This window comes from Perca fluviatilis, chromosome 16, assembly GCF_010015445.1.
Source record: "Perca fluviatilis chromosome 16, GENO_Pfluv_1.0, whole genome shotgun sequence".
Taxonomy (NCBI): domain Eukaryota; kingdom Metazoa; phylum Chordata; class Actinopteri; order Perciformes; family Percidae; genus Perca; species Perca fluviatilis.
The window spans coordinates 16,903,835-16,929,223 of NC_053127.1; the positions used below are offsets into that span (position 1 = coordinate 16,903,835).

The window sequence follows — 25,389 nt, forward strand, 5'->3', positions numbered from 1 at the left end:
CACACACACACACACACACACACACACACACACACACACACACACACACACACACACTTCTTACACGTCTTTGTAGTGTCTTTCATGATGCAGTCATATTTCTCCAGAGACGGAGCCATTTGTGTGTGTAATGGTAAATGCATTAACAGTGGGGAGAAAGGATTACGACTCCACAAGAAAGGCACATGACACAAAGGCTCAGAGCAACAGAAACAGACAGACGTCGGATGTAGAGGACCTTTGAGATAACCCACCACACGTCTGATTTCTCTCTGCACCATTTCCTGCTATTCTCTCAGGTCATGAAAATGTTCCACTGTGTTGTAACCCCCCCCCCACCATCCACATCCCTAATGTGACCTGACCGCAATTTGCGCCTCACAAAAAAAAAACCAGCTATTCTGAAAGAAATTGCAGAGAAATGGTAAACTGACTGACTCAGCAATAGCAAGAGAAGGTAAATCATTCCCTAACCACAATGTTAAAATCTTCTGCAGACCAGTTATGTGCAGGGAAGTTGAATAACAGCCTTTTTCTTCTTTGCTCTCTATTTCTTCTGCTGTCTCCATTTCACATTCCCAACAGTGAGGCAGCTGCCAGTCACCTTGCAGACTCAGAAGGTGGCTGCCAAAATCTGAGGTTGTTACATTTAATCTCAGTGTAATTCTCCAGGAAAAAACACAGGGGGAGATAAATAGGTAGCTTCTTGCAAAAACTCCCCCAAAACTGTCAGCGGCCACCAGCTGAAGACTTAGTTGTAGTTCTACTGGAAAGATCCCAAGTATGACTGAGTTGAAATGTATGAAAGCAAAGCAGAGAGGCAGCATGATGAGAAGTCAGCTGTCGTTTGTTGAATAAAACAAGATCTTAAACCTTTCCAACATTTCACAGCAATGAGCAGAAGATTAAGCCCAGTTTGTGACCAGAGTTAAGAAGTAATGGGGAATTGGTGCTGTTACATACTCACTGCTCAAACACACAGCTCACTCCAGCCAGTTAGCATAAAGAAGGGAAACAGCTAGCCAGGCTCTGTCATTAGGTAACCTAAAGGTGCCTCCCAGAACCTCAACAGGTTATAGCTGTTAATGAGTTATATTACGTTATACCAGTAACTTCCTGGAGTCTCCGCTGGTTGGCCCCCATAAAGCAACGCATTATCATTTTGGTTTTTGTATGGATTCAACAAATGAGATACAACATACTGAGCTTCACAGGTGCTGGTAGACAGATTCTTTTACTTTTGGGCAGAACCGGCGGCTGGCTCCAGCACATACTCATAAATCTTAATCGCCTGACCCGACCTTTCACTTCTCTGTCCTAACACTCTCCTCTCTTCTCCCCAACTCTCTGCTACTCAATTCTTAATTTCCTTGGGGACACACTAATGTTTCCCCCATACTCCCCCTCCATCTTTCCTTTGCTGTTCTCCTTTATTTTTCTCTTCTCTTAACTTGATGTCTGTTGGCATTGCTTGTGTTGCTTCTGGCTCTAACAGTTCTTTCTCACAAGTCTGTCTTTTATAGCCTTATTTGTCCTAACAATGTGACTTTACATAGCTGTCTCTCTCCACTTTGGTTCCTTCTGAGTGTTTGTTGGCCTCTGTGTCTATGTCTGCCTCTCTCTGTCTGCATATGTGTCTTTCTCTACAGCTGTCTCCTCCAAAGCCTTCCCTTTTCACTCATTCACTCGCACAGTTCATCTGTTTTTCTCTGCCACACACATTTTCTCTCTCTCAGCCAGGGAAAGTTGTACTGGTGTTGTGTTTCATTACTGTAGGAAATATTTTCAACCATGCAGGAAATGTCTGACATGCTAGAATCATTCTCTTCTCATGAACATATCCACCCACACATACCTACTAATGCACACACTCATTTGAAAACCTGACACAAAATGAAATCCATTGTAAAAAAAATAAGTGTTAAGAGCAGGCATTTCATTTCATTTAATCTAGCATACAGATGCTGCAGGTACAGCCAGACTGCAGATGGGAATGGAACCATAGAGGAAGGGGTCCGTCAGCGGGAAGAGTAGCACCAGAAACAGCAGCACCCCCATCAGATATGAAAAGAGTAGAGCTGATCGTTGAGGGTGTTGCAGGGCAGAGCTGATGTCAGGCAGGCCCTGACTGTTACAGAATGAATGGCACAACATTGGACCCACAACATGGCCTACAGAAAGAGTGTACAGATTTAATGAGGTGTGTAGGTCAGTATGTTAGCAAGGCAATGTGCTGTTCATCTCTTACCAGTTCTCATGAATATAAAGGCCGTGAAGGCACCGAACACAGTTGTGTACGAGAACTGTATCACTGCAACAGAACAGCACAGAATGTTTGGAACATGTCAAACTATAGGAATATTACAGATTATGAATGAATTTGCTTGCATTTTTACAACTAGTTTTATTTGAGGAGAACTTGGTAAGCCAACTGACCTGACACTAAGAGGATGACACTCATACTGTCCTTGTGGAGGCGGCGTTGCTCTGCGATATGGTGGAAATGGGCTAGAATGACACAGTAAAGTAGCAGTAGGAGAAAGCTTTGATACAATAAAAAAAAATTTAGATATGAGTTGTTTACAGCCTGAAAATCTAGTTGTCATACCAACACCGAAGAACAGCGGAGCCATAAAGATGGCAGCTGTGGGTCCAGTGCAGGACACCAGCATGGGCAGCATGGCCCCCCTGAACACCAGCTCCTCCGTCACTGGTGCCACCATCTGGTTCCTGAGCCACACTGCATCACCTACACACAACCTCCATGACTGAACATCTGGGAAAATAAAGTCTTACGATGACATCAAATGCATGCAAGCACACATAAAACTCCCCAAACCCGACATAACATTTAGTAGACACACAGTTTAACTCACCTAGTGCAGACTGCAGTTCCCCAGTGAAGCCTTCGGGGTTGTCTATCGCAGAATGAACCAGGGGTCCAAGGTAAAATACCTGATGTTTAGAATAAAGAAGAATAGTTAATTACATCCAGTGGAAGTATATAAAAAAAATTTAAAGAACAGGATCTAGAGACTACAGGGAGCATTTTTGTTTTAAATATGTGGTTTAAACATGCACATGGGATTTAAATGTAGGTTGTAAAGCCATGCTGAATCGTATAGGGAATGGAAATTGAATCTCTGAAATGTCAAAACTGCTTTAGTGCAGCATAAATAAAATGTTCGGATCCACAGGATCCAGAGAGTAACTTAACATTATAGGTTCTCAGGTTGACTTTACGTCTAGCAAGTTAAGAAAAATATTGTAGTAAAAGTAGTTTTAAAGGGTGAATGTTTTTTAACGGAAATACTGAATATTCAGTTCTTTATTTTTCCTCAGATCCTGAATTGTATTTAAGACTTCTCAATGCAATATATTAACCAAGCCCTGTGCAACCTATTATGAAATCAACAGTGAAAAGCATGTGCTCAAGTTGCATATAATGTACTGTAATTCTTGTAAGTAAATATTCTCTATAAAAGGTTGGTAGGGACAGAAACATCTGAGACTCCCTGACGCACCATGGTTAGTAGTAGTGGCAGTATGGCTGCAGGAGCCAGACCGTCCAAACGAACTCCCATCAACTCCCACACAGATGCATCGACCTGGAGGGGCAGAATATAGCTTTATAAACATAGTTTGTAGCCTGAAGCGATTTTAAAGTTAAGCCATTATGACCCCCGGGCTTAACCTCACAAAATCCCTTATGTCCTATGACCCGAGGAGTGAGGACACTGTCCTCACTTGTCCTTAACCTGGATTGTCAGGATTCAGTCCCCTCTGTGAAACTTCTTTAAGAAAGTCACTGAATCCCTTTCAGCTTGACTGACCTTTGACCTCCCTGTGAAATATAATTGTTGCTTCCCCTGGAGAATGGATGATGGTTGTATAGACATTGGAGAGTATGTAAATACAGTGTGAGCATCTGTGAGTAGCACGGCGCTATGCTGAACTACATTTAATAATTAATAATGAATGCCTCTAGCTCTACTGTACTTTTGCTGTATTGTTTGGGTATGGATTGGGCATTATTATAATAAGTGTATATACCTTAGTTTCCAGTTTATTAGGTACACTTAGCTAAAAGCATACATTCACAACAGTCCTGCAATAAATCCTACCTCAATGAAGATTATAATGTTTAGTTTTTATTAAAACTGTTTTAGAGAGGTGTTGATTCAACTGTTTGGCCATTTTGGAAGATGAGGTTAATGTTGCTGTTGAACTGTATTATACACGAGGTGTTAATTTATTCTTCCCTCATTGTATTGTATGTACAACCCTAATCTATAAGGTAAGTGATAACTAAAGATGTCAAATAAATGAAGTAAAGTAAAAAGAATGATACTTCCCTCAAATTAGTGAAGTATAACATGTAGTAGAATGAAATACTCAAGTAAAGTGCCTAAAATGTGTAGGCTACTTAAGTTACCAAGGTTCATCACTGTGGCACAAACTAGATCAGATCAGTAGTGTGTTGACAGAACACAATTCTCAGTGGTTTGTTTATTGCGGTAAACTTTGGCTGACTGGGGAATTGAAGAGATAAAAGGCAGATGCAGAGAATGGCCTGTTGTGTTCACGTGTACTCACCCTGACATCAGCCCAGTGCATCCATGCTTTCACCACTGCAGGTGACAGTGCAGAGACCAGCAGCACACTGGCACAGCGACGCTTTATCATTCTGGGATGGTCCCTGCACACGCGCGCGCACACACACACACACACACACACACACACACACACACACACACACACACACACACACACACACACACACACACACACACACACACACACACACACACACACACACACACACACAAACACACAGTCATAGACAAGATCCACTCTAACAGCACTGTAACAAAAGTGTGCTGGTGAGTTATATACCTGGGTAAACTGCTTCTCCAGACGTACAAACTGCCAACGTACTGACAGGCGAGCAGAAGGCAGCTCAGCACACCCACCCAACACCTTGTATGGGTGTGCTCCACCTGCATTATAGGGCCATGTTCTGGTTCCAGCATTGTTATCCGACCTTCAGGAGGTTCCCTCAAGTGAGCTACAGCTGACTGACTGGTCCGGTTTAGTCCGTTATTTAAGATTAGCAGATCCCTATGAGGTGATCTGTGCTGCTGATTCAAGCTGATTAGCTCTAATACTCTACAGGGAGGAGACATGTGCAGGTGAGCATGTAAACACATCAACACACACACACACACACACACACACACACACACACACACACACACACACACACACACACACACACACACACACACACACACACACACACACACACACACACAAACACAGACACACTGACTGTAATTGCAAAGGTTCTCTTCACACATGCAAGCTATAAGGAGTGGACACAAGAAGACCTCCTGTAAACTACATACTATCTAATATCATAGATTACATGCAACTAGTTATGATTTGATCTGATAGTAGATCACATTTAAAAACAACTCCACTCTTTTTTCCACTGGGTAAGTTTATCCTGAGTGGGTAACCTACCTTACATTTTTTTTTTCAAAAACATTTATAGCATAATTTAACTTGATGTATTTTAATGTTTTAATTATCATAAATAGCAGGATTTCTTTTCTTATACCTTACACTGCAATCTAGTGCAAACTAACTGTTGGTTACAATTATTAACATACGCTTCACAAAACGTGTTTGTTGCAGGAACATTGTATCAGATTGCATTATATTCCATAGTTTCATGTTGTGTCCAATACAAAATAAATCCCAAATACAAAAATGTAAGCAACCAACCAATATTGTAATGTTTCTTCAACATATTTATCAATATCATTCATCATCTCTTCACCTCATAAATATAGACAGCAACATCAGGTATACAGTGTGTGATAGGTATACAGTCGTGATGTGTAGCAGAGTACCACTTTATCAGTACAACTCAAACAGCATGCATACAGTAGTCAAAGGACACAGAAGTGAGGAAACAGCAGGCATGAACATCACATCCATACACGTTATATGTGATTTAAGGCATTCAGGGTCTGTGTGCACACAAGGTTTAATAACTCCTTAACACTTCCAACACCTAACATCTAAAAAAAGAAAAAAATCAATATTGCAATTAGTGGAAAGGCTTTTAGGGTTTATTAAAATGTGATGTTGGGGGTCATCCTTAAGTTGAAAACATGTACCCTGCACTCCTAATATTGTGAGTTTGAGTCCAGCTCATGACTTGTCACACGTATTGTTTTTATATCTAATATGTCTTGGCATGTTACAACCAAATATTTTTCACTTTCAGGGTGGACATGTCTGAAATAGAAATGTAAGACAAATATCACCAGAAACAACAGAAAGAACAAGGCACATTTTGGTTTTAAGCCAACAGATTCTGACAAGCTCTTGTCTTCACGAGGGGAACCTATTCCTTATAATAATTAAAAAAAAGCCAGGATTCAAACACACAAAACACATGTGCAAATGATGAACAACAATCTGACACATTATTTAAATAAATAAAAATATGCAAACAGAATCAAAATAATACTTAAGACAGACTGAAACTTTGACATCAACAGATATTAATTTTCAAGGAAACACTTTAAAAGAAAACACAGTTTGTCTGCCCATATCTTGTCTTTCCTCATAATGGGTTTTAACAGTTCTCTGGGAAAATAAAGGCACTAAAAAAAACAGGGAAACATGGAGCCCCAAAAGTCCTGAAAGATAAAATAAATAATCATCTTTCGGGACTTCAGAGTTGCAGTAGTAAAAGCTGTTCTCACTGTAGGACACATTTGTCTTTATTGTTATATTTTTGCCTCCTCATCTCCAGACCGCGCTCCAGACGCTCATCCTCCTCCATTGCCCTGCAAACACAAACACATATTAGGAATACAAATAATACATATCACTGAACTACATTGAACTAACATGTCTATGTTTTGCAGGTCAGCATTACAAGTATTAACCTAAATGTTTAATTTGAAATATACAGTATATAGGTCTTAATATATTTTTTCAATGCTTTCTCTTTTGTTTTAGGGATTTGATATCTCCCTATGATTTGTTTTTTTCACACGTATATACACACATACACTTACCCTCTCTCCTTGGCATCGATGTCTCTGATGATCTCGTCCCGCTGGTTGACCAAAGACACCAGCTCTTGGAGGAGCAGCTGCTCCCTCTGCTGCTGAGTGGACGACTTCTGCCAGTCTGCAGGGAAAACAGCAGAACTTTACATAACAGGTCATATAACCATGTACAGTTTACGTTTTTCTATTTTTTCTTGTATTAACTAAAGGTTTACATTTTCATTCACCTTTACTTAAAAATAAAGTGCTGTTGAGCACGAGACTTAACATCCAGCTCTTCTTCTGGTGCCGGTGGTGAACAGGAGATAGGTACATGATCTGATAACTTCTTCAATCTCAGTTGGTCACTTACCTTCTATAGCCATCATGACCCGTAGTTCCCTGTTCAGAAGCTCAAACCTCCTCTCCAGATCCTGCTCCTCTTGTCTGTAGACAGTAAATAATCAGAACAATTAAAAGAAGTGTATGTGTACTCTACATGTGTGTACTGTTTGTGTGTGAGAGGCCTTACAGTAGCTCCAGGTTGTCCTGTCTGCGTATCAGAGCGTTCTTCTTGTTCACCAGAGTGAACCACTCCTGAATCAGTCTCTCCTCTTCATCACGGTCGCTTCCTGTATAAACAGAAACACAAAGGGGCTGTTTGTATACAACTGGATATGGATATATGAGAAAACCTACACCACTCACTCTGCTCCCTAAGTGTTTCCTGTGTATTACTTGCTGATGATATCATTTTTGTGTGGGTGTGTTCACCTGTTTCCATGAGGCTCCGCAGTCTTCTCTCCACCACAGCGGCTCTGCTGTCGATGTGCTTCTGCTCTGTCTCTAACGCTGCCAGCTCACTCAGCACATACTGGCTGGTGTCCTGCAGACACTGACCACAAGCCCCATTACACACACACACACACACACACACACACACACACACACACACACACACACACACACACACACACACATGCAAACACACACAATCATACATGAACATACACAAGACGATGACAGACAGCCACAAAGACAGGAAAAACGGGGAAAGGAGATCAAAGGAAAGGGAGTTCGGGGAAACAAGAAAACAAGTAGAAGAAGAGAGTCAAAAGATTAGAGAGCGGCCAAAAGGATGGAATAAAATTGAGCAGCTTTTGTACAAGGTAAAAGCAAATATGATTTGTTCTTTCTTGCAGCCAACCGTCATGTTAATGATGTTCATTTGACTTGACCTGACAGTGAGAGTTAAAGATAAAGAAAAGAGGAAGTAGAGAAGAGAAAACGTTAAGTGAGAAAGCCATTACTGACCATTGTTTCCTCTTCTTGTTTGGGAGGCTGGTTCTTAGCTGCACTCTGCAACTCTGCACACAGGGACACACACATTGGACAAATCAAAGTGTAAAAGAGAAAGAAATGAAGATGGGAAGATAAATATTTTTTTCTGAAAGGCTTCAGGTACCCACCTGTATTATTAGTCATTCCTGTCTTTGGGTCTTCATCCTGGACAAGAAAAGCATGAAACTATATAAAACTACTTACTCCATGTAAAAATATACTTTGAAGTGCTTTTGAATTCATGTTTTAGAAAAGTACATTACAGTTTAAACATTAAAGCCAACAAAGGACAGAAAGTGTTACCTGAGCAAGTCCAGATTTGACTGTTTTGTTAACGGACCTTGGGGCTGGGACTGGGTTTATTGACTCGTCCACTAAAATCAGATGAGAACAACTATCAGAAGTTGGATTCTTGAATCTAATGACACAATTTCCTGAGTAACCATCATAATAATCGATTTAACATAATCAGGCATTATTTATTTAGAGTTCAACACTGCTTCATCAGGACTGTGTGGGTGTGGTGTGGTGTATATATCTATGGTGTGGTGTGATCTGATTAGATGGATGGTCGCCTGGCAACATAAGCAAACAATCCCATTTTGGTTCAATTATTTTTGCTCAATCCTGATTGGTAGACTAAATGTAACCTGCTTCAAACCAGTGACAAGAGCACTGACAGAAACCACTGTTCATGTAGGGCCATATTCCTCATTTTATACACATTTCCATCAAATTCAGCAGGTCATATTTGGTATCTTTGGGAACCTTGGGAAACGTACTAGAATCTTAATTTAGTTGCTGTGAACTTGATTTAATGATTTGTTTATCCCTCCTCCTTCTCGTCTCCTTTGTTCAAACTGTGCTACTTCACATTCCTAAGTTCCCTGGAGACACACTAATGTTTCCCCTTTCCTCTTTCCTTGTCTCTTTTCTCTTATTTTTCTTTTCTTTTCAGAATCAGATTTATTGGCCAAGTATACTTACATACACAAGGAATTTGACTTTGGTAGGTGTTAACTCTATATACGTAGAAAAATAGTATCATAGACATATACTGTACAATAGAGACAACAATATACATATAGGCACATATCAACATAATATACAAAAATACAAATATACAAATGAGACATAATATCAAGATAAGTACACATGGAGTGGAATGTAGAGTGCAAAAAGTAATAGTGCAAAGTAGTGTGCAAGATGCATATTGGAATGATAAGTATGTAATGTGTAGAGAAGTGGGTGAGTGGCCAAAGTGGGGATGATCCCACTTATCCGCAGTTCAGCAGAGTGATGGCAGTGGGAAAGAAGCTGTTCTTATGTCAGGTTGTTTTTGTGCGCAGGGATCTGTAGCGCCTGCCAGAGGGGAGGAGGTTAAAGAGAGTGTGTGCAGGATGTGTGGGGTCTTTGGTGATTTTGTCTCTTCTTTTCACATTCCAATGGAATCCATGCAAAAATACCTTTGAATATGGACTGGAATCTTAAGTGGGTTTGACTGCACAATTTGTTTTGACGAACCCACTAAAACATCCACAACATTGAACAAATCAGCCTTTAAAACAGATGAATCACGGTAAAAAATAATCGCTGAAGTATAAGAAAGTTGAAATGTTTAAAGATGGAATAGAGGCTGATACCTTTAAGCAGTCGTTTGGTCCTCGGTGGCGCGACGACCAACGTGCTGCTCCCTCCTTCCTCTAGGTTCACTCCTTCGTTCAGTCTGGCCATGCAGAAAGCGGCAGCGTCGACATTAGTGGGACCGGGACCAGAGAGGGTGAGGCCGTAGCTGGACTGACTGCTGTTGTGCTCTATCTGCAGCACGCTCAGCTCCTGGTTAGTGAAGTGTGAGCGGATCTGGCTGAGGTAGGTCATGACTATGAGCCTGTCGGGGACGGACAGAAGAACCATGTCGGATGGCTCCAACAGGCGAGAGATGCCCAGCGCCTCAAAACTGTCAAACGCCTGATGTTGTCAGAAGAGAAAGACATCATAAACAAAGAGAAACAAAGATAACTATATGTTAAACAGTAAACTATCAACACTTCTGATGGCGCCAAAGAGCTGAGTTGGCAACATGATAACATGAGCCACGTCTTTACCTTCTTGTTGTTGAGCTTGATGTCATGAGAGTCCAATTTGTCAAAATCTCTAATAGGACAAAACCAGGGAATAATATAATGAGAACATACCTACAGCAGATTTACAACATTCGAAATTAATGTAGTGCTGAAACAAAAAAATATTTTCATTATCGCTTAATGGGCTTGTTATTTTCTTGATTAAAATAATAACAGGGAAAAGTGAGAAACGCCCATTAAAATCGTCCGAAATGTTTTGTTTTGTCCAAACTACATCCCAAAAACCAAAAAAGAATCAATATACAATTATATAAAATGGAAAAAGGAATCAGATCTTCCCAGTTTCCAATTCATTTTTTCTAACAATCGATTAATCGACTAATTGTTGCAGCTCTAAATTAATGGTTTAGGTACATAGCTGATATTGTTAACGTGACGATCTTAGCTCTAAAGCTGAGAAAAAGGTCCTGTCGCTATTATGCCGTACATTTTGTCTGGATGGAAGTGATGTAGGATAGCGCAGAAAGCAAGGCCATTTCTCCATGACGTGCTGAAGTTTGTGACCTTTACCCCCCGGTACCCGTTGGTGATGTCCTGACACCACTGCAGCAGCGACTGGCTGGAGTTCACCAGGCCCTGGACGAGGCAGAGGAGGAAGGGATGAAGAGAAAGAAATTCAGTTTTTGTTGTGTGTGATTTAAAAAGCATGCCAGAGTTTACAGTATGTTCACATCAGTATTGTGTATATTTACCTCAGCTGCATTGTCTTTCCCGTCTGCCTCCTCTCTGACCATTGGAGCCGTTTGAGGGGGCTTCAGGTCAGTGGTTTCTTCTTCTGGTAAAGTAGGAAGTCGAGATGTGGTTATCTCACAGTGGTGGGGAGGAGTGATGTGTGTTATTTCACTGGTGTGTGTGCTGGAGGTGTCTCCAAGCTGTGATGCCGGTTTATTCTCTCCACCATCAGGGAGGTCGGCCGCATGGCCTTTTAGCCTAAGAGGAGACAGGACATAAACAATAGAAAAGTGATGTGATGGAAGACGGACTTTGTTTAGTGAAACAATGGAGATCATCAAGCAGCAATTCGTAGACGTGAGTGAGAGACATGCATGATGCTGACACGACAGACAGCAGCACAGACTTGTTGTTAGAGGGCGTGACAGGGAACATAGAGCATTCAAGAGAATGGGAACCTATGGTTTTCAGCACGGTTTCCTCAACACAGGTCTATGCTGTTTGGCCAATTTTTCGTCACCTCAGAACAAAGCAGTCTAAACACTTGTATGTTGGGCATTTTCCTATGCTTTGGGTATTCAGTTCAAAAACATATCATACACAGCAGCAGTGCTTGAAACTACACAGTGCCTCCATGCACTCAGCTGGCAACACAACACAAGCCAGAGCTGTTTTACGTCTTTTGAAAGTTTGAAAAGGAAACATTTTGCTTTCTAAGCTGTGTTGGTACTTTTTTTAGCCACATCGTTTAGTCAGTCAGCCCACTACCACAGACCAGACTGACATGATGAAAATAAAAACAAGGGTTTAGGCTTTAGTGGCATGTCATTTTCTAGAGCACAGGTGACACCCCATGCTGACTTACACATCCTCCTCTCCTTCTTTATTTTGCCCAGGCTCAATGGCTGGTGGCTCTTCTGCCTCAGTTAGTGATATTTCCTGCAGGCTATCACAGCAGGGTATCAAGTGCTGACTGTGATCAACAAGCTCTGCTGTGTCACAGTCAATATCACGGGGGTCGGGGATGAGGAGCTTCATACTGCGAGGGCCACAGACGGGGGATGTGTCACCTGTCATCAGATGAATTTTAGCCAATAACAACCTCTCCTCCTCTTGGAGCTGTTGGGCTTTGGTGAGATGGTTGATATCAGTGGTGTGTGTTTGTGTGTGAGGGCTGTCACTTTGTGGACTGTCACTCTTTGTGGCGTGTGTGGCGTTGTTTAAACTGGGGTGACTCATGTCTTTATCATCCCTCATTTCAAGACTCTTGTGTGACTCTGTAGCTATTTTGCCCATGTTTGTGTCATTGTTTATCTTATTGATGTTCGTGTCCGTGTGTATCTCGGTGTATATGTGCATGCTGGCAGTGTTTGAGCTCAGAGGAAGGGGCCAAGGCACCACAGACGATTGAACAAGTTCTCCCTCCTCATTGGCTGCTACCTCCATGCTGTGACTAGCTTGTGTGATAACATCATCTCTATGGCCTTTCATTGGCTGATTTTGTGCTCCACTATATTGGGGAGCAGGTTTTGCTCTAGGTGCCTGTCTGATTTCTTCCTCCTGCTTAGACCCTGAAGGAGGTTTAGGATGAGGACGGTCTGCCAGACTGGTTAGAGAGTGTTCAGGTTCATTTGGCTGACTGGCAGCAGAGCTCTGGTTAAAGGTTTGTCCACGGGAAGGGAGTGAGGACATCTGGGTACCAGCAAGGGACGGGTGGCCTGGGCTGAAGACAGAAAAGGAGATTTCAGAGCTGAACCTGAAGGCTGAAGTGCTTTTGAAAAAACTGACCAGCTACAGATCCTTCATGCTCCATTCCCCTCTGGCAACATACCACCATTCATCTCATGCAGCCAGAGCTCCACCTTGTTAATCTAACAAAGGTCGGAGAAAATTCAAGCATGAAAGTTGTTTAGAAAAGACACAGTTGGTTGTGGCCATACTTTAAACCAATTCACAGTAATTTAGGGTAGAGCATGGTGTTTGTTAAAGAAGGACACACCAGCTAATCTTAAGCTTCCCAAAGGTCATTACATCCCCATTGTTGAGACAAGATGTCCCCAGACTTCCACAAGTTTGACCAGACAGAGGTCTGGCTATGCAAGATTATACCAAACTGGACATGTTGGAGGCATAAAAATATGTGACTCAACCAAAGCGAAACACCAATTTAAAACATGCTCCAGCCTCCATTGAACTGCAATATGACCAAACCAATCCATGTATCCATGCCAATTGACATGCTATTTAGCTGCAATGAGTACTGAACAAACGCAAGGAACCTGGCAATATTACTTGATGTCAGCCCCTGTTTACACAGTGACGATCGTGGACAGAAACATAAAGTAGATGCAGATACATCCATTGCACATCTTCCCCTTGTTCATGCTTGTTGGACTACTGCTGAATGTTTGACCAAAGCCTTTTTTCTCTAAGTACAAATGACTACAACAGCGATGTAGGACAGACTCAGTTTACCAACACAGGTTCCCTTCTGAAGCACAAAAATCAATCCCTGGCCCTGCAGTTCCATGCCGAAGTGTCCTTGGGCAAGACACTGAACCCCGAGTTGCCCCCGATGCTGCGCCATCGGAGTGTAAATGTGTGTTAATGTTTATCTGATGAGCAGGTGGCACCTTGTACGGCAGCCTCGGCCACAGTGTATGAATGTGTGTGAATGGTGAATGGTTCCTGTACTATGTTAAAGCGCTTTGAGTAGTCGTTAAGACTAGAAAAGCGCTATATAAAAACAGTCCATTTACATTTACATAATGTATTCATTATGTAAATACATTTACCTCTTTTTAAAAGTTCAGGTTCCGACACGTTCCGACAGTGTCTTTTTTTCAATGATTTCTAAGGAGATTTATAGATGTTTTGGAGATAATGCTATCTTCAGAAAGTGTAAGCCACACTGCATCTAAAAATATGTGTATCATGTCTGTGTGTTCAGATTTATTTGACTCTGAGAAGGAGTGAGATATTTGAAGCAAATTGTGTGCTAAATCAGCGGCCAAACTAAAACAGCTCACTTCCCGTTGTTTCTAGAACACCAGCAACATCCCGTCTCTTTTACCTGACACAGTATCTTTGCCCTCCACCCCAACTATCCCTCTCACCTCAGTTTGAAAGCCTCTGTTATAAGTCATAACCAACGCACGTTGTGAAGTGGAAATTCCAGTTTCCTTCATCAAACAACATGGTCATTATGTTGTTTAGGGGGACACATACAGTAAATGACTCACATGCCAACACACAACTCTTTCTTGAGAAAGACCTGCAGTAAAAGGCCAAACCCTCAGTAAATAAAGGATAGTAATGCTTAGTAAGTCATTATTATTTCCCTGCAGGTATACTGAGTCAAAGCCTCTGTTATTGGAGGAAGCATACTCCACAAATGCACAGGCATTAGTCCTCTGATCCACAAGAGGCAACAAGCAGATATCTCTCATTTAGCTGGCCCAGTTACAGTACTCACCTCTCTCTCCCTGCTGCTTTTTATCCCTCTCACCCACACTTACTCACCCTGCTTCCCCTTCCATGTACAGCTCAGCCAGCCAGATGGAGCCAAGATCTTCCTGTCCTCTCTCATACTCCACCTCCTCGTCCTCCTCCTCCTCTCTCAACCACACTGGGATGGCACCAGATTTCAGGTTGGATTTGCCTTCTTTAACTGATCTCAGACCATGATTATCCAGGCCTTTCTTAAGAGCAATGACAGAGTCTTTGGGTTTGACTGATCTGGAGTCAAGTTTGCTTGTTGGTCTGGCTGCAGGGACATAATCAGCAGGTCTGGTCGAAACCAGTTTGACTTCAGTATTAGTTCTAACTACTTTGGGATCAGACTTGTTTTTTGACTGCTCTTCATCACCCTGTAGCCTCTCAGCATATGCAATATCATCCAACTCTGCTTCCTTCAGAGGAGGCCAGTCATTTGATTGGTTGTTCATGACTTCCTGCGGTGACATAGAGCCAGAAATGATCTCTTGTTTCTGTTGTGGTTTCTCTCCTTTGCTGTCCTCTTCCCTTTGCCTCACACGGTTCTCCTCTCCCTTTCTCTTCTTCTCCCTTTCCATCTTTCTCTTCCCCGCTTCATTTTCTTTCTTTTCTCCGTCGATGTGCTGCTTCCGTTCTTTCTCTGCCTTTTCCCTCTCCTCCCTTTGATTGTTCTTTAGCTCTTTCCTCTCCGTTTCCAACCTCTGTCTCTCCTCCTCCTTTGCTCTCTCCATCCTTTCTCTCTCCATCCTCTTTCTCTCTCTTTACTCTCCATCCCTTCTCTCTCCATCTCTTTTTTTTTCCCCTTTCTCTCATTTTTTCTCTCTCTCTTTTCTTTTTCTTTTCTTTCTTTCTTCTTCTTTCTCTTCTCTCTCCTTCCTCTCTTTCTTCTCCTTTGTTTTTTTTTCTCTCTCCATCCTTCCTCTCTCCATCTCTTCTTCTCTTTCTCCAACCTCTTTCTCTCCTCCTCCTTTTCTCTCTCCATCCTTTCTCTCTCCATCTCTTTTCTTTCCTTTTCCAACCTCTTTCTCTCCTCCTCCTTTGCTCTCTCCATCCTTTCTCTCTCCATCTCTTCTCTCTCCTTTTCCAACCTCTTTCTCTTCTCCTCCTTTTCTCTCTCCATCCTTTCTCTCTCCATCTCTTCTTTCTTTTTTGCCAACCTCTTTCTCCTCTTCTCCTCCTTTCCTCCATCCTTTTCCATTCTCTTCCTCTTTTCCTCTCCATCCTTTTTTTTTTACTCTCTTTCTTCTCCTCCTTTCTCTCTCCATCTTTCTCTCTTTTCCAACCTCTTCCTCTCTCTCCTCCTTTCTCTCTCCATCCTTTCTTTCTCTATCTCTACTTCTTTTTTTTTTCTTTTTTTTTTTTTTCCTCTTCTCTCTCCATTACTTCTCTCTCCTTTTCCAATCTCTTTCTCTCTTCCTCCTTTTCTCTCTCCATCCTTTCTCTCTCATTTTCCAACCTCATTCTCTCCTCCTCCATTTCTCTCTTCATCCTTCCTCTCTCTATCTCTTCTTGCCTTTTCTCCAACCTCTTTCTCTCTTCCTCCTTTTCTCTCTCCATCTCTTCCCTCTCCTTTTCCAACCTCCGTCGCTCCTTATTTTCCTTTTCCACGGTCTCTTTTTCTTTCCTCTCTGCCTCTTCTCCCTCCTCCTTCTCTGCCCTCTCTCTTTCCTCCCTCTTCATGCTTCCTATCCTTTCCTTCTCCCCTCTCTCCTGCTCTCTCTCCTTCTCCTGCTCACTAGCTGCCAGTCTCAGACTTGCCACCAGACTTAGCCCATGTGAAGGTTTCTGAGCTAATCCAGTCTGTACACTAATCGTCTGGTTTTCTGTCGTGTCAGAGAAGTCCGTGGGTGGAGAAATGTCCACACCAACGGGAGTCAGTGGCTCGTCATCTGGCTCAGAGGAATGCAGAATCTCTGCATCTACTTCATGTGAAGATGGCTGATCTTCATTACTTATAAGGAGGTGTGGTTGGTCTGCAGAGTGTTGTGGATGACCTGCATCAGTGGGTCCAGTTGTCTGCAGGATGGAGGCCACTGTCTCATAGCTAAAGGGGCAGACATGAGGGACAGGAAAACTCTGAGACAGGGCTCACCCTAAAATGACCTCAGCAGGCTCTGAACAGTGTGACAGAAAGCCAGACAGCATGCTTTATTAAGTAACTCCTTTTCCTCAGACTTTGTTTTGGTGCTTGTCCAAAGCACATAGAGGAAACATTTATTGTTGGTTGCACTGAGAACCACCCTACACTTTTTTCAACCTAGTGCACAACATAATAAAGCCCACTGGCATTTCCATCACCTCTGGCATGATTACAAACTGGTGCTGTGCAGCTCAGAGAAAGATAACACAGCCAGCCAATAAATATGAACCTGACAAATTCTCTATGACACGCTGAAATTAACAGCACATTGTGTACAACAGCTCACTGAGTGGATTATAACTAAATAACCGAAACAATGGTAGATTAACTGGGACCAACAGTTATTCTAGGTAGCTCATAAATAATGTTTTATGTACAGTGTTTATCTACAGAGCAGGTATTAAAACACCAACCTGTTTCTAGTTTTTCACAGCATTAAGCACTCATACTATAATAACTGCCATGGAGATAAAGTAATAACTTGTTAAAATGTAACAGAATGATCGATAAGTAATTTGAATACTGTAAAAGCATACTGGTACATTTCCTGGCCATTATTAGATAAGGGATGTAACTTTTATATTTTGAAAACTTTTTAATAACCTCTGATATAATTATGATTATGAGTTAAATATGTAATCATATTTGTAAGTCCAAACTTTTTATTATTACACCATTTCAGTCAATTGTATAAAATGTTATCCCTCTTTTGAGGTTGTATTTGATGAACTAATAATTATTTTGTTGTTTTAATTGTACCTGTCTGAAAAGTAATTGAATTATCCAAAAGTTATCTCATTATTATTAGTTATTGGCAAGTTTGGTCTAAAAAAAACAATGTTTTTGCATAATGCCTCACACTAACAAACCATTTGATAGACAGGCAGACAGAGAGACTCACCCTCTATACAACACACCAACTACTGCTGACATGAAGCCAGCAGGCGCCTCCATCTGCTGCTCTGCAACACACACATCTGCCTCTGTGTGTGCACATTTCGGGGCACTACCACACACAGAGACACACGCACGCACAAAATGCACTCTTGTGAAAAGCTCTCATCACATAATGTCCATTTAAACAACCAGTCTAACGGCATAGACAGAAATTGAGATGAAGAGAACAGCATCAGATGAGGTTAATTGCAACTAAGCACTGGTTAAGCTGCAGCACCACAAAGGACCATTAGTCAGTACATGTGCAGGTGTGTGTGTGTGTGTGTGTGTGTTTGTTTGTGAGTGTGTGTGTGTGTTTGTATTTGAGCAAAAGCAGACATGTAATGCCATGCTACAAAGGAACCGTCACTGACTCACCCCCCTACACCACCCTCCTCCTGCTTCTCATCCTTCTCTTCAGTGCTCTCACTACTTTCCATCCCTCTTTCCTCTCCTGTTTCCACTGTGGTCTCCTCCACCGTCGCCCACAGCTGCTTTTCTGCCTCGCACACTGGCTCCTTATTGTTGATGAAAGTTTCCTGATCACCAGCCACGATCTCGGCTGGTTTCTCCTCATCTGCTCCCTCCTGTTGTGGTTTTCCCAATGGCTGGAGAACTGGCTGTTCCGGCCGCAGTCCTGGTTCTGGTTTTGAGGGAAGCAGCGGCTCCAGCGCCAGAGCCGTGCGCTCGACGGCTGGTTTGGGGGAAACCTCCGGTGAGGTTTCTGGTTCCACACTGGGTCCCTCTGGCTCTTTGGGCTCCTCTTTAACTGGTGGTGCGGCGGGTTCAGCTGGAGGTGGGACTATGTGATGTGTTTCTGAGTCTTTTGTCTCTAGTGACTGGTTCTCCTGCCTGACAGGGATGTCCACATCAGCAGCATCTTCTCTGTGTGAGCTAGAACAAAGGAAAAAAAAACACATGAAGATACAGCCATTAAAGTTTTCTATTTGCTACCTACGACATAATTAACAAGCCAGACTGTCACTGAAGCAGACAGACACACAGATGGTGAGAAAGACAGATAAAACAGACAGAAAGACAGACAGACGGACCTCCCCTCATCCATTCTTACCCTCTGCACAAAGGTTTTGTACCCTCCTTGGCAGAGATATTTTCAGGTGTATCTTTCCCACTTCTCCCTTCTAGCGCTTTCCATAGAGGAACCTCTGCATCAGAAAGCCTCTGTGGCGATGGCACCCTGGTCAAGACCTCTAATGTGAATGGTTTATCCTGAACAGTAGGGCCTGAATGGATGCCAGGTGGAGTACATGTGGCAGATATTTTCTTTTCTAGGACAACAATGTTTGACAATAAACCTTCCTTTAAGAGAGAGGGTTGCCCCAGACTGGAATAAGGGGAGAGAAAGAGAAAAACATAAAAGAGGAAGAAGGAGGAGGGGGGGTGGAAGAAAAAGAGTTCAGCAGAAATAAGAAAATGAGAGGAGGAAAGCCATACAACAACAACAACAATAACAGAAGAAAATTATAGTAGGGGTGGGCGACACCATACAATTTGATACCAAGTAATACCATAGCATAATTAGTATTTTCTTTTGACTATTGTTTGTAAATCACATACATGTTAAACTGCAAGACAGCTTGTAATGGTAAATAATGTATTTTTATTGTGTGAATTCTCTGAACTAACACATGCAGACACAATAGAAATGGATTTATTTTGTATCAATTTAGTATTTAAATCCAAAACAAGGCTTAGCGTCAGTAGCATCAGTACTCTGGGGATCGATCTGCCCACCCCTACAACATAGATAACCAACACAGTCTTATGTGAGCAGAGAATCACAGCATAATCACCACAGAAGAACAGAGAAATAATTAAAATAGAAATGTTGAAAGATTCAGCTCAGCTTGATACCTCTTTAGTGCGGAAATACAGAGTAACAAAACAAAGACTGATCTTGAAATCGGTAGAATTTAAAAGGGACTTCAAGCTTTTAAGCCTAACACTGATTGATTAAATTTGCTGATTAGGAAAGCAGATGACAGCCATTTGAGATAAAAACAAAACAAAAACAGAAAAAAGAGATCAAAACCCACAGTGAAATTATTACTTTTTATTCCAGTGGTGTTAACTCACCGCTCACTGGAGGCGGCGCTTGGTTTATTAACTGATTGAAGGGTCGTCTCGCTGTCTTGTGTTTGGCTGGAAACTTGTGAGGGCAGCTGCTCAGATGTAACGCTGGTTCTGTCAGGAGGAGGGAGGCGAGGATCAGGAAGTGGAGTTTGTGTTACATCTTTAAGAGCTGTGGGCGAGTGTGTGAAACTGGGAAGAGCTGGCAAAGAAGAAGAAGAAGAAGAAGAAGAAGAAGAAGAAGAAGAAGAAGAAGAAGAAGAAAAAACCAGAGTTTTCATCTTCTGCTTGTCCTCATCTGACTTGTTGGCCTCCAGACTGCAGACCTGAGCTGCTCGATCCTTCTTCCTCCTCTTGTCTTCCTCCTCCTCTTTCTTCCTTCTCCTTTCCATCTCTTCCTTCTCTTGCAGAAACTTCTTCTTCTGTTCCTCCTCTTTCTTTTTCCTGTCTTCTTCCTCCTTCATTCTGCTTTCCGCTTTCTCTTTCTCCTCTCTATGTCTCTTCTCCTCCGCGTCCTCCAGCTTTTTCCTTTCTTCCTCCTTTTTCTTCTTCTCTGCCTCTTGCCTTCTCTGCTCCTCTTGCAGTCGTCTCTCCTTTTCCTCCTCCTCGCATTTCATCCTCTCCTTTTCTTTCTGCTCCTTCACGAGTCTCTCTTTCCTCCTCTCCTCCTCTTCTTCACGTCTTTTCTCCTCTGCTTTTTTTCTCCTCTCTATCCTTTCCTTCTCCTTCTTTAAGAGTCTCTCATTCTCTTTATCCTCCCTCTCCCTCTCCTCTTTGAGTACTCTCTCCTTTTCTTCCTCTTCCCTCTTTCTTCTCTCCTCTGCTTCTTTGGCTCTCTTCTCCTCCTCCCTCCTCTTCCTCTCCTCTTCTACCTCTTTTTTCTTTCTCTCTTCCTCTTTCCTCCTCTCCTGGTCCTCCTCCCGTTTCTTCCTCTCCTCTTCCGCCTCATTTTTCTTTCTCTCCTCCTCTTCCTGCAGACGTTTTTTCTGCTCTTGCTCCCTCTTTGTTTTCTCTTCCTCCTCTTTCATTTTATGCTGCTCCTTCTCTTTCTCCTCCTTCAAGCGTTTCTCCTCCACCCTTTTCCTCTCTTCCTCTTCCAGGAGCCTCTTTTTCTCTTCCTCCATCGCCCTTCTTTGCTCCTCAAACACTCTCCTCTCCTCCATCCTTTTCTCCTCCTCCTCTTTCATTTTCCTCATGAATCTTTCTTTCTCAAGTCTCCTCTCCTCCTCCCTCCTAAGTTTTTCCTTTTCCTCCTCCACCTCCAGGAGTCTCCTCTGTTGCTCTCTTTTCCTCCTCTCCTCTTCACCCCGCTTTCTCTTCTCCTCCTCCTCCTCCCTCAGCTTCTCCTGTTTGTCTCTCCTCTCCCTCAGGAGTCTCTCCTCCTCACATTTCTTCCATTCCTTCTCCTTCTTGACCTCTTCCTCCTCCTGTAAGAGCCTCTTCTTCTCCTCCTCTAACAGTCTCTTCTTCTCTTCTTCATGTTTTCTCCTCTCTTCCTGCTTCTGGAGAATTTCTTTTTGCTCTTCCTCTTTCCTCCTCCTTTCCTCCTCTTGTATTTTCTCCCTCTGCTTCTCCTGCTCTGCCTTCATCATCACCTCTTTCTCCGACGCTGCTCCCTCTAACTGCTCCGTCAGTAACGGCTTTTCTCCACCGGCCTTTTCATTGGTTTTCTGTTCAAGACTGCAGAACAGATAAACAATATTCCTTAATCCTAAATCTGTGTGTATGTGTTTTTATTATCAGCACTATCAGATTACATTTTGCAACCTTATTTTTCTCATATTCTGTTTCTTGACTTAATCTGTGAATATAAATACTCACCCCATAGGACACCTTTTGATAGTATCCTGTTTAGAGTCATCCTCTTCCAGAAACAAGCCACCCGATTCTTGTCTCTGGTTAAATGACTCAAAGATGATGTCATCAAAGTCAGGCTCGAGCTCAGGCTTTGATAGTGGTGGCTTTTCAACCTTAAAAGCGCTAACACTCCTCCCATTGGTTGGCTTTTTCAAATCAATTTCCCCCTGAGCATTTGGCTGTTTAGGAGTGATGAATGCCGCTACAACATTGGTGGAGGGCTGCTGAGGGGTGGAGCTTGAGCTCTCACAGCAGGAGAAGGGCCATGGAGGGGGCGGGGCTATTATCAGCTGTGACTGGGCAGGACTGGGGACAAAAATTTTGGAAGTCAGGCTCCAGAGATGAGTGGGTGAGGTTTCACAAGGCTGAGCGTGCAGGAGGTGATTAGGGGTGGAAACAGGAAATCACAGAGCAGACTACAGACCTGATAATTATTCCAGTGCTGTGTACTGGAAGGTCAGTGTAACAGGAGGCAGGGTACACAACACTGCAACTGTTATCAGATGTTAGCATCAAGGAAGCTCAAACATCAAGCACAAATCAATGATGAGGCCTTGAGCAATATTTTGACAAATCTCTTGAGCAAAAAATAGGGATAAACTGTTAACCACACCAACGCATTCTCAGCAAGCTAAAGCAGGTTTGCCTCACTCAGCACTAAGGTTGGTTAGCTTGGCGTCACTTGAACCATAATGAGTTTGATTAGGTGCTGATCAATACTAAGGAGTCTTTATTCTATAAAGCCGCCTACACATGATATGCGGCAAAACCGCTCCATTGATTTCCTATGGGGAGAGCGGTGCCACCCGACTATGCGCTGTGCAACCTTTGACGTCGCGCTCAAAAGGTCAAATTATTTCAACTTTGACCTAGTTGCCGCTGACCCTTCGAAAGTGCAACCAATGAGATAACAGCTGTCGTTACCTAGCAATGGGAAATAGCTTCCTTGCCACCCTTGATGACAAATTCCTGCGCTGCGCTTTGCTCTGCGTCCTACCTAGAGGTGCGCAGAGAGCAAATCGCTTATCATGTGTATCAGATGGCTTTACTTTAAATCATTGCATTCTCTGTGGCTAGAACTAGTGGCTTTTTCCCTGTTTCCAGTCTTTGTGCTAAGCTAAGCTAACGCTCCCCTGGTTGAAAGCAAATGATTATATTTCCCAAATAATTGTATTTCCAAAGTATTCCTTTACACAATCATGCAATTTCAGCAGGCAGCCCATCTCAAACTGTTGCTTGCTGTCACGAGTCTGTTCTTCTTAAGACAACTTGAGAACACAAGAAGAACAATCTGAGCTTTCTGGCTTTTTAAAAGCTTGTTATCTTTTCTGTTTTGATGTTTCTCCCAAGCTCTGCTGGGGGCTGCCACCAGTCTTGAAGACGCCTTTTCAGCTCTGTGGTCTGCTGACACATTCTCTCTTCACACAGCATTTCGGGGCCAAACATAACTCTGAGCATCCGAAGCAAGCAATCTAAATTTAAACACTCATGTGATATCATCCCATGACCTCACCTGATCCTTGCTGGTTCAGGATTGTTTTCGGAGATGGCCGCCTTTGAATCCTGGGCTGGTCTGATTGGCTGGTTGGATACTCTGATGTTGGCCACTGCCCGGTTATTTTGAGGAGAACCCTCGCCTCTGCTCGAAGGGCTCGAAGTTGTTTCCTTGTCTGCTTGGGGGAACGTTGAGCCTATAAAGAGAAAAAGCAAGGCTATTTTGGTAGAAATCTGCTTCCAAATGAGACATTTTCACATGTCAAAAAGCACAAGGTAACTGTCTTGGCTGAAATAAACACAGAAAGGAGATTGTTTGATTAGTTGGCTGCTGTACCTGACTGACAGCAGCTGATCGGAGCGGGAGGAGCAGAAGGAGAGACAGTGAGCTGAGGGATAGGAGAGGAGAACAAAACAGAGGTGGAAAGAGAAGAGGAGCGAGTAGGTGAGGATCGTGGAAGAGAGGCAGTAAGGGCTGGCGCCGCGGGGTCACAGAGGGCATCAAGATCGGGACTACTCAGCAGAGGGATAGGGGTGATGTCACTACTAGATGTCAACCACACCCACTGAGCACCTGAGGGAAGCAGAGAGGAAGGACAGGGAAGATGAGGTGGAGCGGGATATAGGAGAGATTAGATGAAGAAGGAAGATGGTGGGAAAAGACGAGGAGAGGAGAATAAGGAGTTGCCATATTTTTGACATTGGTTACCTGACTCTGAGATAGAGGGGTGAGATTTAGGAAGAGGAGGGGCATCAGCGGAAAAAGGAGAGGGAGAGGAGGGACGGGCGATTGACTTGACAACCTGAGGTCTGAACATGTGAGCACGGCCTAGTAGAAAGCACAGACGATGAAAGACATCATAAGCAAAACAGAGAATGAGAAAAGAAAAAGAGCTATTGAAAGATTTGAAAATAATATTTGTAACAGACTAGCATCTCTTTAGTCAAGTCTAGAGACAAACCAGAGGCTAAAGTAGGATCATCAGCAGTGTGAACCTCCGGGGGGCGCCGTTGATGTGACACAGAAACTGAGGAGAGGACAGGAGGGTAGAAAGAGCAGTGATGAACAAAAGAGGAATAAAGAGAAAACAATGTATAGTCAACGAGAGGCAAAGAGTGAAAGGGGAACAGCATAGCAAATGTTACATTGTGCATTTTACTAATTATATTACACCTCAGAAGTGATCCATATGTGTCAGGAACAAACTGTTCAACAGTGTTTAATAGTGTAACCAAAATGCTATTACTGTACAACAATATCATTTTCAAATTCAATATTTATTTTTCTTTATGTTCAATAATTCCAAATCGTTTGTTTTGTAATTCACTTTCATCTCCTAAGGATTTCAAAAGTATGTAGAACAACAAGAAGAGTTTTGTAAGAGCCAGTAAAGCACATATATGTATTAATTAAATTGTCTATGTTGTATCATGGATTTTATGTATATAATGATATGAAAGTGAATTATGGGTAGACTACACTAGGGTTGTTTATATTTGGTATTGCATGCATAAGTTATTATAAAATTAGATATATTCTTATTATTAACAGCTGATAGTATTCTTAGGGCAGTTTTAGTGCACATTTATAAAGAAGTTCATAGTGTGGAGCTAGTTAGATGTAGAGAAGTCTGTGAGCATGGATCGAAACAGACCGGTTAAACTTTTAGATAAGATTTACCTCCCCAATGGTGTGAGATAAATATTTAAATAAACCTTTATCCTGGACTTGTGAGTAGGCTACACTTAGGGATGGGCATCGCTTGGATTTTAACGATTCTGATTCCAATTACGATTCTTCCTTTTGATTCCGGTTCTTATCGATTCTCGATTCCGATTCTTTGAGTGGTGGAGTTGAAACGGGTTAGATGCTTATTTCACAAATAAGAGGAAAGTTTTATTTTGATTCATAGGTGGGTTGCAGTTTTACAGCTTTTACTAGGCAAAATAAAGCCACACTAGAGCTCCGCTTACTGTGCTGCACGGCTGCAACACAACAAGCGCCTGGCTGCTACGGAAACCAAAACTTGCGCATATTAAATTTGGAACCTATGATCAGATTTGAAACCAAATCCTCCAAACGATTCCAGTAAAGAAACGATTCCGAAGGAATCGTAATTTTTGAAACGATTCCGATTAGGAATCG

The 25,389-nt window shown here is 42.5% G+C and overlaps 2 protein-coding genes across 12 annotated transcripts in view; both read right to left on the reverse strand.

The window, feature by feature from the left end:
* Positions 1 to 826: 826 nt before the first annotated feature.
* Positions 827 to 5,127, reverse strand: LOC120575616 (CAAX prenyl protease 2-like). Of its 2 annotated transcripts, none has more exons than XM_039826425.1 (8): positions 4,897 to 5,127; positions 4,597 to 4,699; positions 3,525 to 3,608; positions 2,877 to 2,955; positions 2,609 to 2,776; positions 2,437 to 2,508; positions 2,249 to 2,311; positions 827 to 2,171 (listed from the first exon to the last, which is right to left on the reverse strand). In XM_039826425.1, the coding sequence occupies exons 1-8, from the start codon at positions 5,031 to 5,033 to the stop codon at positions 1,951 to 1,953; spliced, it is 927 nt and encodes a 308-aa protein (XP_039682359.1). In that variant the 5' UTR covers positions 5,034 to 5,127; the 3' UTR covers positions 827 to 1,950. The 2 variants fall into 2 exon arrangements, with proteins under 2 accessions (XP_039682359.1, XP_039682360.1); XM_039826426.1 differs by having other exon boundaries at positions 1,955 to 2,128.
* Positions 5,128 to 5,778: 651 nt separating this feature from the next.
* Positions 5,779 to 25,389, reverse strand: part of LOC120543819 (EH domain-binding protein 1-like protein 1) — a 28,237-nt gene continuing 8,626 nt past the window's right edge. For 3 of the 10 annotated variants that reach the window (XM_039777083.1, XM_039777089.1, XM_039777091.1), the window contains 19 exons: positions 24,206 to 24,271; positions 23,953 to 24,072; positions 23,581 to 23,817; positions 23,263 to 23,440; positions 19,899 to 20,006; positions 18,874 to 19,146; positions 18,180 to 18,695; positions 11,251 to 11,488; positions 10,986 to 11,134; positions 10,520 to 10,568; positions 10,058 to 10,382; positions 8,718 to 8,788; positions 8,543 to 8,579; positions 8,388 to 8,440; positions 7,848 to 7,968; positions 7,606 to 7,705; positions 7,447 to 7,520; positions 7,101 to 7,215; positions 5,779 to 6,866 (listed from right to left, as the gene is read on the reverse strand). In XM_039777083.1, the coding sequence (XP_039633017.1) occupies positions 6,779 to 6,866; positions 7,101 to 7,215; positions 7,447 to 7,520; positions 7,606 to 7,705; positions 7,848 to 7,968; positions 8,388 to 8,440; positions 8,543 to 8,579; positions 8,718 to 8,788; positions 10,058 to 10,382; positions 10,520 to 10,568; positions 10,986 to 11,134; positions 11,251 to 11,488; positions 18,180 to 18,695; positions 18,874 to 19,146; positions 19,899 to 20,006; positions 23,263 to 23,440; positions 23,581 to 23,817; positions 23,953 to 24,072; positions 24,206 to 24,271 (2,918 nt within the window). In that variant the 3' untranslated portion in view covers positions 5,779 to 6,778. The remainder of the gene's footprint in view (positions 6,867 to 7,100; positions 7,216 to 7,446; positions 7,521 to 7,605; positions 7,706 to 7,847; positions 7,969 to 8,387; positions 8,441 to 8,542; positions 8,580 to 8,717; positions 8,789 to 10,057; positions 10,383 to 10,519; positions 10,569 to 10,985; positions 11,135 to 11,250; positions 11,489 to 18,179; positions 18,696 to 18,873; positions 19,147 to 19,898; positions 20,007 to 23,262; positions 23,441 to 23,580; positions 23,818 to 23,952; positions 24,073 to 24,205; positions 24,272 to 25,389) is intronic. The other 7 variants (XM_039777087.1, XM_039777092.1, XM_039777084.1 and 4 more) reach the window with 6 other exon arrangements.